The sequence below is a fragment of the Mandrillus leucophaeus genome, unplaced genomic scaffold (genome assembly GCF_000951045.1).
Source record: "Mandrillus leucophaeus isolate KB7577 unplaced genomic scaffold, Mleu.le_1.0 Scaffold397, whole genome shotgun sequence".
NCBI lineage: Eukaryota > Metazoa > Chordata > Mammalia > Primates > Cercopithecidae > Mandrillus > Mandrillus leucophaeus.
In genome coordinates, this window is record NW_012104220.1 from 2,946,725 (window position 1) to 2,964,064 (window position 17,340).

Genomic DNA, 17,340 nt, shown 5'->3' on the forward strand with positions numbered 1-17,340 from the left:
AAAAAGTTTGCCAATTGATTCTGATGAGCACTCACAATTACGAAATGCTGCGTTAAGAACTGTACATGGTGGCTTATGCCTGTAATCCCGGATATTCCTGAGGCTGAGGCTGGAAGATCACTAGAGCCTGGGAGTTCGAGACCAGCCTGGGCAACATAGTGAAATCATGTCTCTTAAAAAAAAAAAAAAAGAAGAAGAAGAAGAAAGTATTGCTGTGTTATATCTTGATACTAGTATTTGTGATAACTTCTTAATTGTGGAATTACAAGTAATTTTAGAATATGGGGGGGGAAAATAAATTGATTTTACCTTCTGATACCTTCTTTGAACTTTTCAGAATTGGAGTCCACTAGAAATATGGTCAAGTTGGCAGAGGCAACTAGAACTAACATTGGAATTCAGGTAAGTGTTCTGTGAACTTCTAGGGTTCTATAATAAGAAACTACTCATGAACTCCCAATAATTTGCAAAATCAGAATATTTCAGTTAATATAGGAAAGCACTTAAATGCTGATCATTTTATTGACAAAATTATTTTAAGTTTAGATGGATGTCCATTATGAAAAAATCTAGGAAATATACTTTTTTTTTCATCTTAATACAGGGCCTCACTCTGTAACCCAGGCTGATGTGCAGTGGCATGATCTCAGCTCACTGCTACCTCTGTCCCCCTAGGCTCAAGCGATCCTCCCACCTCAGCCTCCTGATTATGTGGAACTATAGGTGCCCACCATGCCTGGCTAATTTTTGCATGTTTTTATAGAGATGGGGTTTCACCATGTTGCCTAGGCTGATCTCAAACTCCTGAGCTCAAGTAGTCCGTCCCCTTGGCCTCCCAGAGTGTTGGGATTACGGCGTGAGTCACTATTCCTGGCCAGAAATTTACAATTTTATACAAATACTGATTGTCTTGATAGCTACTACTTTTGCTAACCAGTTTTATAATTGATTAATTTTCTTCTATATTTTTCTCATAGTCATGTTTATGACTAGTTATTTTTCTGGGGGCAAAAGTCTAAACTTAGTTTCCCTTTTTGAAGAGTAGTGATGTGTTTGGAATTCTAGTGCCATTTCTATTGTAAAATTTACTTTTCAATTTTAAATTTTAGGAGTTCATGCCACTGCAGTCTCTGTTTACTAATGCTCTTCTTAATGATATAGAGAGCAGTCATCTTTTACAACAAACAATTGCAGCTCTCCAGGCTAACAAATTTGTACAGGTAAAGATTAATTTATATGTGTAATACACTTTTTCGTTAAACAATGGCATGCCTTTAGAAAATTGCTTTTTTCTTTTTCCATTTTAAATACCCTTCACAGCCTCTACTTGGGAGGAAAAATGAAATGGAAAAACAAAGGAAAGAAATAAAAGAACTTTGGAAACAGGAGCAAAATAAAATGGTTAGTATTAAAATGGAGTTTCATATACCTATTTGTGAACATTTAAAATAATCTTCAGTATATACTGACCTTCCTTGCTCTCATTTTTCTAAAATACTGTCTTAACTATCTTGCTGAATATGCTAAAGACATTTAGCATAAAGACATTTAGCTGAATATGCTAAAGACATTTAGTTCTGTAGGATTTCTTTCATATTCTGTGTTTAATACTCTTTGCGATGTAGCTTGAAGCAGAGAATGCTCTCAAAAAGGCAAAATTATTATGCATGCAACGTCAAGATGAATATGAGAAAGCAAAGTCTTCCATGTTTCGTGCAGAAGAGGAGCATCTGTCTTCAAGTGGTGCATTAGCAAAAAATCTCAACAAGCAACTAGAAAAAAAGCGAAGATTGGAAGAGGAGGCTCTCCAAAAAGTAATGATCTTTTTCTTTTTTATTTGCAAGTTGAATTAGCAGTAATCTGCCAGGAGTTTTGTGTCAAAGTTCTGTGTCTGCCAGGACTGCCTGGAAAGGCGTGTTAAAAGATGGCTAAGCCCATCCCCCAGAGTTTCTCATTCAGTAAGTCAACAGAGGGGGCAAGGCAGGTTACATTTTTTAACAGACTCTCAGGTGGTGCTGATGCTGTTGGTGAGGATCCACATTTTGAGAACCACTATGCTGAGAGCTGAATTTTGGAGTTTGTGAAAGAATATCTTACTGAAGGCAGTAGTTTAATAGATATTTTACTTGACAAGAAAGTTCACCTTTTAAGCAAGTGTGTGTGTATATGTGTACTAATTCAAGCACCTGATAGCAGGGATAGGCAGAAGCTTTGTATTATTGATGAAGTGTAATTTTACGAACAAAATTCTATAAGATTATATGGAATATAGTAAATGTAAATATAAAATGCTATTTCAAATAGGAGCAAGTATTTTATAGATAAACAATATACTAATTATAAATTGTACATGGCTGTCCATTAAAATCAAGTGCCTTTGAATCACGGACCAGAACAGATTAAGTTTAGAAGTATTATTTTGAAAACAGAATATTTCAGAATTTTCAGTTATTTCAACTTAGCTTTACTATAGTAAATATTTGTTTAAAATATAAATTCTAGTGGTTTTCTTTCTGTCATATTTGTGAAGGTAGAAGAAGCAAGTGAACTTTACAAAGTTTGTGTGACAAATGTTGAAGAAAGAAGAAATGATCTAGAAAATACCAAAAGAGAAATTTTAACACAACTCCGGACACTTGTTTTCCAGTGTGATCTTACCCTTAAAGCTGTAAGTAATTTCTTCAGTATTTTGAAGGCAAGAAGAAAAGACCGTCAGGCCAGGCATGGTGGCTCACACCTGTAATCCCAGCACTTTGGGAGGCTGAGGTGGGAGGATCACTTGAGCCCAAAAGTTTGAGGTTACAGTGAGCGTTGATTATGATTACCCACTGTAGAATGGGTGATCAAGAAAGAGAGAGAGAGAGAAGGAAGGAAAGAAGGGAGGGAGGAAGGTAGGGAGGGAGGGAAAAGAAAGAGAAGTCTCTGTATCTGCAGAAGGGGAAGGTATGCCTTATAAGTTACAATTCTTATGGGATTTAGATTCTGAGATTAATAAAATGTGTTGAGTTTGCAGATTGATTTTCAGTTTTTCATAGTGATGCACAGTTTGAATTTCTTTTGATCTGCCTTTCCCCATGTTCTCTGGATTAATGATTTGTGTGGTTAAAATTGAAGTCTGAGTGTTTAAAATTGCCTCTAAGCCACCAGTTTTCTTGGCTTTGCTGACATAATTGTTTTGACCCTTGAAACTTCTGTCAGTGCTCTGAGTTATATTCTTCAGAATTGGAGTAAATTAAATATTAAAATTGAACCAAATTATTTGTTTGGAGACAAAGCATTCTGCCCTGAAGTATTTTTATTTACTCTTTAAAATGCTTTTTGTAAAATTAATTACATATAAAACCTTTTTCTCCATGTATAGTCCGCAAGTTTTAACAGTTATAAATTTGTGTAAGTACCACCACAATCAGGATTCAGAACAATACTGTCACTTAAAAATGATTCCTTCATGCTACTTACTTTGTAGTCCAACTCTCTGCCCACTCATAACCCCTGGCAAGTACCGATCTGTTCTCTGCCTTATTAGTTTGGTCTTTTCCAGATTGTCATATAAATGAAGTCATATAGTATATAACCTTTTGACTGGTTTATTTTACTCAGCATAATGCCTTTAAGATTCATCAATGTTATGGATGTATCAATAGTTTGTTTCTTTTTATTGCAGAATTCCATTGTGTGACTGTACTACAGTGTTTATCCATTCACTAGTTGGACATTTGTGGTGTTTCCAGTTTGGGGTGATTATGAGTAGAGCTACAGAATATTTTCTTATACATTCTTGTTGAACATAAGTTTTCTTGTCTCTCAAGTCAATACCAGGAGTGGGATTACTGGTTGGTGTGCTAAATGTATAGTTACCTTTTTAAGAAACTGCCAAACCGTTTTCCAGAGTGGCTATAATATTTTTCATTCTAACCGGCAGTGTCTGAGAGTTCTAGTTGTTCTGTGTCCTTGACATGTATCAGTCATTGTTTTTAAATGTTAGCTGTTCCAATAGGTGTGTTATCTAATTGTGGTTTTAATTTGTGTTTCTAAAAATGATTAACAATATTGAGCATCTTTTCAAAGGCTTATTGACAATCTATATTTTAGCTGTTTTAAAAATTGAGTTGTTTATTTTCTTGTTGAGCTTGCATATATTTTCTCTCATTCTGGAGCTTCTCTTTTTATTATTTTAGCAGTGTATTTTGGGGAGCAAAAGGTTTTAATTTTGTTGGAATCCAACTTATCAGTTTTTTCTTTTATGGGTCATGCTTTTGGTTATATCTAAGAGTGCTTCACCTAACCCAAGAACATAAAGGTTTATCCTATGATTTCTACTAAAACTTCTGTAGCTTTACATAAAGATATATGATCTGTTTTGGGTTAATTTTTGTGTAAGATTTAAGGTACAGGTTGTTCATTTTTAGCATATGTATGTTATATTAAAATTATACTCATAGGATTTTACTTTATCAGAGTGACATAGAGAGGTCAGTGCTGTTGAAAGAAAAACTTAGGACTTAAATTTCCCAAGAGAAGGGGACACATCAGTCCACGCAGGGCCACAAGGGAAATACTGGGTTTGGCAAGCATAAGCAGGGATGAAAGGAAGCTGAGTAGAGTTTTTGTTGGGGTTTCCTCAGGAAAGGCAAGGTAAACTGTTCCTCAACAGTTTGGCTAGTGTGGATTTCCGTGGACTTTGGATCATAGGGATGGTTTCTAGTTGTGTTGTACCTGACCCCGGGGTGATTTAGGACAGATAAAATAATTGGCTTTGTGTGTAAGAGTTAGAAAAGGAGGTGGCTGGATTTATAGACTGGAGACTTGTTGCTTTGCACATGAAAGCTGTGATCCTACCTGAGCCCTTGGCTATCTCTAGGAATTAGCTAGCCCAGGGAGAGTCAGTCTCTCACTGGCCAGCATGCTTTTTAAGATGTCCAAACTGCATAAAATAGAGAAAATAAAAAACATGGTAAATGCAGATGTCCACTTGTTTTGATACCATTTGTTGAAAACACTATGCCATTTTCATTAAATTGCCTCTGCATCTTGGTAAAAATCAGTTGGCCATATTTGTAGGTGTCTACTTCTATATTTTCTGTTTTGTTGCACTGAAGTACTTGCTGTCTTTTTTTTTTTAATACTTTAAGTTCTGGGGTACATGTGCACAATGCGCAGGTTTGATACATAGGTATACATATGCCATGTTGGTTTGCTGCACCCATCAACTCATCATTTCCATTAGGTATTTCTCCTAATGCTATCCCTGCTCCAGCGCCCAATCACCTGACAGGCCCTGGTGTGTGATGTTCCCCGCCCTGTGTCCAAGTGATCTCATTGTTCAATTCCCACCTGTAATTGAGAACATGCGGTGTTTAGTTCTTGCTGTCCTTTTTGTAAAGCCCCAGTGTCTTGATTATTTTTGCTTTACAGCAAGTCTTAAAATCAGGTGCATAGTGTGGGTCTTCCAGCTTTATTCTTTTATAGAATTGTTTGAGTATTTTAGGTCCTTTGACCTGCCTTAAAAATGTTAGAATCAGCTTGTCCATATCTCCAAAAACTCTTGCCAACATTTTGGTTGGATTTGGTATTAAGTTTTAGATCAGACTGGGGAGCATTGACTGTATATGTAGCATCTTAGCAATATAAAGTTGCCAACACATGAACATACTATGCCTCTCCAACTACTTAGGTCTTTGATTAAAAAAAAAAAAAAAAATCAGCATTTTGTAGTTTTCAACATACTTTTAATAAGTTGTGTTAGATTTAATCCTGTGTATGTATGTGTTTATTTGGGGGGGGCTATTGTGAATGGTCTGTATGTACACATAAGTGCATATGTATAGATTTCCTTTATTTAAAATTTCCATTGTTAATTGGTTTGGGGGCTTTTTTGTTTGTTTTTGTGTTTTGAGACAAGGTTTTACTCTGTCACTCAGGCTGGAGTACAGTGGCGTGATCATAGCTTACTGCAGCCTCACCCTCCTGGGCTCAAGTAATCCTCAGCCTCCCAGGTAGCTAAGACTACACGTGCATGCCACCATGCCCAGCTAATCTTTGTATTTTTGTAGAGACTGGGTTTTGCCATGTTTGCCCAACCTGGTGTCGAATTCCTGGGCTCAAGGAATCCACCCACCTTGGCCCCCCAGAGTGCTGGGATGACAGGTGTGAGCCACTGTGCCTGGCTGTTTTAATTGTTAATAGTTAGAAATATACTTGATATTTTGTGTGTTGGTCTTGTATTTTGCAGCCTTGCTAAACTCACTTATTTGTTTTAGGAGCTTTTTGTAGATTCTTCGGGATTTTCTACATAGAAAATTATGTTACCTGCAAATAGGGACAGTTTTATATCTTCCTTTCCAATCTGTATTCCTTTTATTTCTTTTTCTTATTGCCCTAACTAAGGCTTCTAGTACACTGTTAAATAGGGGTAGTGAGAGAAGACATCCTGGCCTAATTGTCCATCTTAGGGGAAAAGCACTGTCTTTCACCATAATATATGGTGATAGCTGTAGGTTCTTTGAAGATGCCTTTAATCTGGTTAAGAAATTTCTTTTTTCTAGTTTGCTGAGAGTTTTATCATGAATAAAGGTTAGATTTTATCAAATGTTTTTCTGCATTATGTGATACATGTAGTTTTGTCTTTAGCCTGTAAATATGGTGGATTATGTTAATATTTGAGTGTGGACCTCGCTTTGCATCCCTGGAATAAGCCCCTCTTGGTCATGAGGAATTGTTTTCTTTTATATATTGCTGGATTCAATTTGCTACTTTGTTGACTATTTTTTTCTTTTTCTCTCTGTTAGAGAAAGATTGATATGTCTAAAAAAACTGTTTTTGTCTGATTTCGAAAGTGTAAGGGTGATTCTGGCTTCATAAAATGAATTGGGAAGTGCTCCCTCCTATTTTGTTTTCTGGAAAAGATTGTGTCAAATTTGTGTTATTTCTTCTTTAAAAGTTTGATAACATTCCTCTGGTGAAAGTATCTAGGCTTGGGATTTTCTCTTTTGAAAGTTTTTTTTTTACTACGTATTCAGTGTATTTTGATATAGACCTATTCAAGTTAATTATTTCTTCTTAGGTGATTTTTGGTAGCTTGTGGCTTTCATGGAATTGGTCCTTTTTATCTAGGTTGTTGAATTTATGTGCATAATGTGTCTTGTAGTATTCTCTTACCTTTTAATGTCTCAGTGGGCTGTAGTAATAACCTCTCTTTCATTCCCAATACTGGTAATTTGCATCTTTTTTCTCTTTCTCTCTCTTTGGTCAGTCTGGCAAGAGGTTTAAAAGTCTTATTATCCTTTTAAAAAAGAAATAGCATTTAGTTTCATCAATTTTTCTTTTTCTCAATTTTACTGATTCTGCATTTTATTCTTTATTTCTACTTTCTTTGGGTTTATTTTGCCTTTTAAAAAAAAGTTTCTGAAAGCAGAAGCTTATGTTGTTTATTGAGACCTTCCTGTGCTTTTCTGATACATTTAGTTCTTTAAATTTTCCTCTCCAAGCATTGCTTATGTATATCTCACAAATTTTGAAATTTGTATTTTCATTTATATTCAGTTCAAAATATTTTCTAATTTCCCTTGAGACTTCGTCTTTGATCTGTGGATAATGTAGAAGTCTGTTGTTTAATTTCCAAGTATTTGAGGATTTTCTGGATATCTTCCTGATACTGATTTTTAGTTTAATTCTATTATGGTAGGAGAAATACTTGTTATTATTACATTTCTCTTAAATCAATAAAATAAAAAAGAAAAGTACGGAAAAATCGAAACTAAAAGCTGTTTCTTTGAAAAGATCAGTGATGAATTTTCCATGTGCACATTTGAAAAGCATGTGTGTTCTGTTGTTGACTGGAGTGCTTTGTAAGTATCAATTGGTTCCTGTTGTTTTAAGGTGTAATTTATTTCTTCTGTATTCTTGATGATTTACCTTTTGCTACTTTTATCAATTACTGAGAAAGGAGTTTTGAAGTCTCCAACATATGGTGTATTTTTAGTTCTATCAGTTTTTGTTTTATGTATTTTGAAGCTCCATTGCTTACACAGTAACAATTATTATATGATCTTGGTATATTGATCCTTTTATCCTTAGAAATGTGTCTTTTTATAGTGATAAATTCCCTTACTTTTTATTCTACTTTATTTAATACTGATATTTTATTCCAGTTTTCTTTTGATTATTTTGAATGTAGCGTATCTTTTATCATTCTTTTAATTTTATCATATTTAAAGTGAGTTTCTTATATAGCATATAGAGAGCATATACTTCTGTCTTGATTTTTTTTTTTAAATCTATTTTGGCACTATCTTATAAGTGGAGTGTTTAAACCATTTATATTTAAGGTAAATATATGTTCAGATTTAATTTTATCATTTTATTTCTTTTTCATTTATGCCTTATGATATTTTCCTTAATCTATTTTCCTTTTGCTGCCTTCTTTTGGATGAATTGATATTTTTCTAGACATATATTTTAATTTGTCTACTGGGTTTTTTATTATGTATCTTCATATACCTTTTTAAAAAAAATTGGTTGCACACATCTGTGTTATTAAGAAGTTATAGTAGCTCAGGTTATATTCCTAACTTCTAAGTGTTTTCTGAAGAAAACATTGTAAAGGAAAAATAGTGTGGATGCTCATAACACCTCCCCGGCACCAGTGTCATAAATTGAATATTGCTTGCAATGGTCTTGGATTCACTGTCAATTGAATATTGGGTTGCCTGGCCCATGGGTCCAATTACCAGAATGATTTTTTTCGCCTTTGTCCTTATAAAATGAGAAAAAAGTTTAACAAATGAACCAAAACTGAGATTTTGTTTGGTAGAACTCTCTCCCTTCACTTCTCTTGTTCTAATGACTACAGTGTCTCTTTCAAGAGAATATGGCTGTTACAAACCATTCCTGGCCAGCTTCCAGTTAGGAAATTCAATTTTTATCTATTTATATAACCTGAAAAAATCTCCCTCTAATTATCATTTAGAAACTTGCATTGCCTTAATAACCACAATGGTTGCACGTAGACTTTCATTATTACTTTTTACTTTTGTCTACAGTTACTCTCAGTGGAGCTAAATGTAAAACTACATCGGTTGACCAATGAAAAACTGTGTTTGATTGTTTATGTCATATGGAGTCAACCAGTTAAGCAGCATGTATCAAAACATAATAGTTTTTGAGATCATTTAACATTGTAAATTCTCATTAGAATCCCACAATCAGTGCAACTTACTTGAACTGAGTTGCTATGGACTGTTTATCACCCCCTGCAAAATTAGCATGTTGAGATCCTAATCCCCAGTGTGATAATGTGATGCTATTTGGAGGGTGGGGCCTTTGGGAGGTGACTAGGTGGAGCCCTCATGACCCTTTCCCTTCTATCATGTGAGGACACAGAGAGAAAAGAGCAGTCTATGCACCAGGAATTGAGGCCCACACCAGACGCTGAATCTGATAGTGCCTTGGTCTTGATCTCTCAATCTCCACAACTGTGAGAAATAAATCTTTGTTGTTTAAGTCACTCGGTCTATGGTACTTTTGTTGTAGCAGCCTGACGTGACTAAGAATGTACAGATGTAGTAGTACATATATGAACTCTGTCATATATGAAAATGGATATTGTGTCATTAAGATACAAAATAAGCATTCTGGTAAAAAACAAAAATTATCTCTTTCATGGAACAGAAATAGAAGTTCTAAGATTACTAGTTACCTGAAAAAGTAGTAATGAACTGTGAAACACTGTTGAAGAAGCTGAATATTTAATGTGGTTTCCAGAGTTATATGAAAATGCTAGATCCATTTAAAACATGTGCTAGGACAGTTCAGCCTAAAATAGATTATTCTATAAATAGCCAATTTAAAAAAAATGGTTGCACACTTATCTGTGTTTATACATACACTTTTTTTAAGTCTACTTAGAATTAGTTTTTTACCACTTCAAGTGGAATGCAGAAGCATCACCACCTAGAAGTTCCTTTACCTAATCTGGGTTGTATTTGATATATGTAAATTACATCCATATACATTGAAAACCTCACCAGACTCTCACAATTTTTGCTTTTAAAAGTCATACATATTATAAAGAGGTTAAGAAGGAAAAAGTAGTCTATTATTTACTATTTCTATTCATTCTTCTTGCCTTCTAGTGGTTCCATCTTTCCTCTGGTAACATTTTGTCTAAAGAACTTCCTTTACCACTTATTTTATAGCAGGTCTGCTGGTAATGGATTCACTTGGTTGTGTTTCATATGAGAATGTCTTTATTTCATCTTCATTTCTGAAGGACATTTTCACTGGATATAGAATTCTAAATACAGAAACCAGTTCTTTCACTGCTTTAAAAATATTGTTCCACTGCCTTATGGCATCCATAGTTTCTCATGAGATACCAGTAATCATTTTAATTATCATTTCCCCAATTGTGGCATGTGTTTTTCTTTGGCTGTTTTTGTGGGATTATTATTATTATTATTTTTTTTTTGTCTTTGGTTTTTATCTGTTTAAGACATATCTAGACCTGGTTTTTGCTGTTTTTTCCTTTTTTGGATTGATTGAACTTCTTGCATCTACAAGTTTGACTCTTGAAAAATTTGAGAAGTTCTCAACTATTGTTTCTTCAATCTGTTTTTTTTTTTTTTTTTTTTTTTTTTTTTTTTTTTGGTAGTATTCTTTTTCCTCGTTCTCTGACACCCAGTGACTCAAACATTAGAGCTTTTGTTAATCTTCCGCAGTTCTGGAAGTCCTTTATTTTTTCCCCAGAGCTTTTTCCTCTTGGTTGTTTATACTGTTCTGTTGATCTGTCTTCAAGTTCACAGACTCTTTTCCTTTGTTATTCCCATTCTCCCATACAGTTCGTCCAGTAAATTTTTTGTTCTGGATACTTTATTTTTCAGCAATAAATTTTCCTTTTGTTTCTTTACATCTTACATTTCTTTGCTGAGGCTTCTGGTTTTCCATGTTTCAAGATTGTTTGCTCTACTTTTTTAAAACCTTTGTAATAGTTGTTCTGGAGTTTTCATCTGATCATCCCAAATCTGAGCCATGTCAGTCTTGGTGTCTTTTTATTGTCTTTCGTCTTGAGAGTTGTTTAGATTTTCCTGGTTCTTTGTATGACAAGCAATTTTGAATCATATCCTAGATATTTTCACTACTACTTTATTGACTCTGGGTCCTGTTTATAACCTATATTGAACATTAATTTTTTTTCAATTTTAGCAACTATTTGATACAGTTAGGTTCATTTTCCAGCTTCTGTGTGACTCCCTTCCCAATCTTCTGGCTGGGAAACTTAGGTCTGCCTATTCTGCTGTTCTCCCCGGCCAAGTGTGGGGAGGATAAAGAGAGAAAAGTAACAGAAATTTCAGACCCCTCTCTAGACACAGTTCACCTGGTCATAAAGGAGGATTTCCATCAGAGTTTTGGCATCTCTTCAGCTGCTACTGTCATCATTGCTGCTCCCACAGGATTGTGTCTTAGGGATTTGGACTTGCTTAGGGTCTAAGGCAGAAGAGAAAACAGATATACAAAAGAAACCAGGGAGTTTTCTTCTACTGTTTAGTTACATCTCCCGTCACCCCTCCCCGCTTTTGTTCCTTGAACCAGAAAGAACCTCTCTTGGTGCTCCTTTTGTCTACACTCAGTTTGTACTTTGGGACTTGGAGAATTGGGTAGGAGCTGAGCATGGGCTGGAAAACAGGGCAGGAGTAGACCTATTGCTGGACTGGTCATACCTCGAATTGTAGTTTTTTCCATTTACTTTTCAGAGTCTTGATTTGTGCATTCTGTTCAGATTTTTAGGTGAATTCAGTGGGAGACTGGGGGGAGTTAGCTTACTGCATCTGAACCAGAAAACTTCCTTAAAATGTTTTTGAGTTTTTAAAATTGTATCTCATTATTTTCCAAATTTTGATTAATTAATATATTATTTAGTTAAAGAATCATGAAAGGATTTAACAGAATTATAAAATCCAGGATTTGAAATTACCTTAGAAGTCATTTAGGCCAATCTTTTACCTTTGATAAATTTCTTCCACCTCAAACAATAGCTAATGATAGCTAAGATTGACTACGTACCTGCCAGTGTATTAAGCTCTTGGTCTACATTAATTCATTTAATTCTCACAAAAATCCTATCAAGTTTTTATCTCCATTTTACTGATGAGAAAACTAAAGTTTAGAAAGCCTTCTCAAGATGCAGTCCTTGGTCATATTGCCATTACTTTGAGAGCCTATGAGGAATGCAGAATCTTGGGTTTCAACACAGATCCTTAGAATCATAATCTACATTTGGACAAGATCCCCAAGGTGATTCATTTGCACATTAACTTTTTCAATGCAGTTAATGAAGGCCACCTAGCATGCAGGTTACCTTTAGGATCAAGAGAGTAAGCAGTTTACCTTTAGCTGGAGAATGCTCTAATATAGCCAGTTGCTAGAATTAAACTGCACCTTATGCAGTTTGAATTTTCTTTGTTTCTTGAAGGAGTTAGGGCACAAATAGGGCTACTTATTCTGTTATCTATACTTTTCAAATACTATTTATGCAGAGTCAAGTATCCTTAGGGAAATGCCTGTCTACATTGAAAAGGATTTAAAGACTAATTATCCTATCATCTGGTATGTCAAGAGAGATGAAGAAGAAACGTGGCAGTCTTTGAAATAACATTAAGCTAATTGAAATTTAGCATTTATTCAGATTGTTTCCCTTAAATACCTTCCCCACAAAGAAGCCAGAGTGTCATTTTAAAGAATAAATCAGATCATGTTATAGCTTTGTGTAAAATGCTCCACCAGCTTCCTGTTGCACTTAAATTCAGACACCTTGCCATAGTTTAGATGACTACTTTTTTTAGCTTTATCTTCAACCAGAGCTCTTTCCATATACTTCAACCATATTGACCTTTCATCTGTTTCTTGAGCATGACAAGCTCTTTCCCATTCACATTTGCACTACCTCCTCCTTTTGTTTGGATAGATCTCCATGAAGCTTTTCTTACATCGGCCTGCAATTCAAATGTTACCTCCTCAGAGAGGCCTTCCTTAATTTACCATGTTGGAAATACCCTTCCACAAACACATACCTGGTCATACTGCATAATTTGACATTCTTATATAGTATTCATAGCATTTTTCAGTACCAGAAAGTATTTTATTTACGTAATTTGTTACTTCCCTCGCATACCACCCTCAGGAGAATGTAAAGGTCCATGAGAGTCAGTATCTCATCGGTTTGCTGTAATATACCCAAAGCCTAGGTTTTTGTGAACATCAAATTAGTTTATTCATGTAAGACTCTGAGAATGAGTCAGGCATATTGTACATACTTGTCAGCTGCTGCTATTGTTATTGTTGTTAGTAGAAGTGATGATAGTGATAATATATTTAGGCATTTGTGAAACTCAATGGAATAATGTATTTTGAATAGATTCAAGGTAATATCTAATTATAAGAACGGAGTACTGTAGTTCAGCACTTCTGTTTTTATAGGATTGAAAAAGTGAAAACAGTCTAAATAATAGTTCTTTGATTGGAAGTGTTTTCCCCATGTTTTTCTCTGAAGAGTTTAGGCAGTTGTGATCAGACCATCAGGATACAGAGATGAGGATCCTCAGAAACACATCCATCTCCTAAAATTGTGAACCAGTTGGGGCATGTGGTTTTTGAAGTCACTTTTGAATTTTTCAGCTAAAAGCCAGTTTTGCTGGAAATGATTACTCATAGATATTAGATTCAAACTACTTTTCTCCCTAATCTAGACATTATGCAAAATCAGGCATCATAGTATGCTCAGAGTGATATTCAGTGTTGTATGCTTCACTGTATGGCATTTTTATTGATGCAGTCATTGAAATAAATGTATGTTTTATAACATTCTGTATCTCATGAGTTACTCTGCCTTTTGTCTCTGTGTCCATAGGTAACAGTTAACCTCTTCAACATGCAGCATCTGCAGGCTGCTTCCCTTGCAGACAGTTTACAGTCTCTCTGTGATAGTGCCAAACTCTATGACCCAGGCCAAGAGTACAGTGAATTTGTCAAGGCCACAAATTCAACTGAAGAAGACAAAGTTGATGGGTGAGAATTAATGTACAGACAAAATTACTTCAAAATATAAAACACTTAATTGTTAAAGTTTCTGTCTAGTACAAGGAAGTGTCTTTTCTAACTGACAAAATTAACTTAAAAATTTTCTGAGTTCTTTAAATATTATTTTATGTTATCGAAGTAGTTATATTTAAGGAACAGATATAATTCACTAACAGTAAGCCTTTCCATTTTGACACAGACTTCTTTTATTTAAGAATTAAAAATCATTTGGGAACATCATATGATGGCCATACATGTTTTGAATGTCCACAGAATTTAACCTATGTTTTCCACAGAGGTCATGCTAGAAAAGTTAAACCATGCCATGAATTATTAACTATACTTCTGCTGTTCCTTCCCATGTTTCCACTGTAATAAGCACAAATAATTAAAAAGTATTTGCATCTCCTATAAGAAGCTGAACCATGTAGTATGATTTGTTTTTAATATTTAGTTTAATTCATCTGTGATTGTTAAATTAATAGATTTTTCTAAACACAGAATGAAATAGACTGATTATTAGTTATTCCCTGGAGTGTTGAGTTTTGTTTTTTGTCATTGTTGTTTCAGAAATGTAAATAAACATTTAAATAGTTCCCAAACTTCTGGATTTGGACCTGCCAACTCTTTAGAGGATGTTGTACGCCTTCCTGACAGTTCTAATAAAATTGAAGAGGACAGATGCTCTAACAGTGCAGATATAACAGGTAGTTTTCCACACTAAAAAGAGTGCTAATTTATAAAAGGTCAGATTGTTCGAATGTGATTGTTAAATTAATTTTTGCTCTGGAATTTAAAAATCAGGCCTTAGATTGTAAATTTGTGAGATCTTATTCACAGTTGTTATCATGGTTCCTTTCTTGAAGTTGATAATTGGTTATTGTTAAAGAAATTTGAATTGTCTCACTTGATAGAATGTCAGTATTTTACCTTATGAAATCCACCTGTAGCCAAGTTTTGACTTTGTTCTTTTTATTAAAGGTCCTTCCTTTATAAGATCGTGGACATTTGGGATGTTTAGTGACTCTGAGAGTACTGGAGGGAGCAGCGAATCTAGATCTCTGGATTCAGAATCTATAAGTCCAGGTACATCAGTATTTAAGTCTAGCAATGAAATTCATTGAAAGATCAGTCCTTTTTTGGGTATTTTTTGACTACCTTGCTTTTATAGTGAACTTTCATACATAATAGAGAGGAAAGTATACAATTTAAAAAATAGTTTTTAAAAACCCCTCATATATTCGCCACCCAGCCTAAGAAATAGATGGTTATCAGTATATTAGAAGCCCCTGTACACACCTCCGTGGTAACATTGCCGTATCTCCCACCAGAATAAACCATTATCCTGAAATGTTTTAAAAATATTCCCTAGCTATTTTAAATGTTTCTAGTACTTCTATCTGGTGAAGTTTTGCTCTCTTCTGAATGTTATACAAATTGAATTACACTATCGTGACTTCATGTATTTTTTTTAAGATCTATGTGAATGTAGGTAGTCATCTTTATTTTCACTGCTGTATATTCTGTGGCTATAACTGTCATCTTTTGGATTGTTTGGTACTTAATTGCTATAATAAACAATGTCATTTTGCTATTTCTGTGCCTGCAACTACTTATTCTTGTTAATTTTTTACAAATGTGCTTTAAGATACTTTGATACAGATTATCTCATGGTCCCCAGAGAGAAACAGAGTAAGCATTTTGAATTCTCCATTAGTGGCTTCTAAGAGGGCGATTTGCCTAGGTTATACAGCTAGCAGTAGAAGAAGGTAGCAATTGAACTCATGAGATTCTACATCCAACATTCTTCCTTTACACTTCTACCAAAGACTGCTCCAGGCCCATTCTTTCTGGCAACGTTTCTTTCTTCTAGGATCTTAATAGATAGATTATAGGATTTAAGCCATCTCAGATTCCAAGGCCTTTTTCTTCTCTTACATATTGCAGAAGTTTTACTGATTTAGGTAAATCTCTTATATTTAAAGTTAGAAAAATATTTTCACGCAGCACTGTGTTTGTAGGATGATTATCACCTGCCACTTTGCTGCCTTCTTTAAAAGTAGCACTGTTCAAGGAACGTTCTGGAAATGTGAGCCTAATATTGAACTGAATATTTGTAATTAGCTTTGTAACAACAAACTGGTTCTAGGTAGCTCCAGAAATTATGACCCAATCTAGAGCAAGCCCCATATTATTTAGGATCCCATAAAACTTCATGTGGTAAAGACAAAATTTTAGAAACCACATCACCTGATAAATGGGTGAAAACCTGGGAATGCCTTGCCTGGGAAAAAGGAAAATTGGAGACCTGTCAGCTGTCTTCAAATACTGGAAGTGAAAAGGGATTAAAGTTAGAGTACTTGTTTTCTCCGTTTGGGAAAAATATGACCAAGCCTGGGATTTATAGGGAGGCAGTTTTCTGTTCAGTAATGTAAGAAATGCATTTTACATTTAGAATAGTTATAAAATGGAGCAATACAACTTTGTGATTTATCAGTCATTGGGGGCACATTCAAAGTGAAAACTAGATAGCTACCTTTAAGCATATTGTGGAGAAGAATCCTTTGGTGAAGAGGATGTTCTTTAAAATCATTTGTAAAGGCTTTTCTAACTCTGAATTTGAAACTGTTAAGGCCTTGCATTAAGGTGAATTCTTCCACTTAGATGTAGGCCTGTGGAGAGGGAGTAAATAAACCTCATTCCCAGTTGAGCTGCTTCCAAACATGCTTTGATACATATGCAGTGTCCTTTGCTGACATAGCTTGTACACTGTGGTCTCAGCTCCCTGCCAGTATCACTGGGCTATTGTTCCTGGTTCCCAGTCTGCCGTCTTGCCAGTAACATAAATGTGATGTTACTGTTGGGTTGTTGTATTCAAAGATTTTTGTATCTTTTAGAAAGCTTTTGGTTTAATCGTATACATTTATAACTTAATTCAGCAAACATTTAACGACAACTTTACTGTTGTGCCAGCTACTCTGTCACATGTTAGGTATTAGACATGAATGGAAAATATCAGCTATACTTGTGAAGTTTACCATATCTAATACTTACCATCGGAAGTTGGCAGTAAAGTGTTATTGGACTACATGAGCCTCAGTTTTAAATTTGTTCAGGAAAGTCAGATTTGGTTAAATATCTTTTCATTTCCAGGAATGAGTATCAGAATTCCCTGTTACCCAGAGAATGAGAATAGAGGCAAATTTTTACATTGAAGCTAATAAAATAGTATGACTTTTGTTAATTCAAAAGTGTTTTCATTTCCTA

At 34.7% G+C, this 17,340-nt stretch overlaps 1 protein-coding gene across 2 annotated transcripts in view; it reads left to right on the forward strand.

Moving 5' to 3' along the window:
• Positions 1–17,340, forward strand: part of ARHGAP29 (Rho GTPase activating protein 29) — a 95,868-nt gene that overhangs the window by 43,105 nt on the left and 35,423 nt on the right. For both annotated transcript variants that reach the window (XM_011991507.1, XM_011991508.1), the window contains exons 8-15: positions 338–402; positions 1,110–1,220; positions 1,321–1,401; positions 1,626–1,814; positions 2,531–2,668; positions 13,904–14,061; positions 14,644–14,780; positions 15,055–15,159. In XM_011991507.1, the coding sequence (XP_011846897.1) occupies positions 338–402; positions 1,110–1,220; positions 1,321–1,401; positions 1,626–1,814; positions 2,531–2,668; positions 13,904–14,061; positions 14,644–14,780; positions 15,055–15,159 (984 nt within the window). The remainder of the gene's footprint in view (positions 1–337; positions 403–1,109; positions 1,221–1,320; positions 1,402–1,625; positions 1,815–2,530; positions 2,669–13,903; positions 14,062–14,643; positions 14,781–15,054; positions 15,160–17,340) is intronic.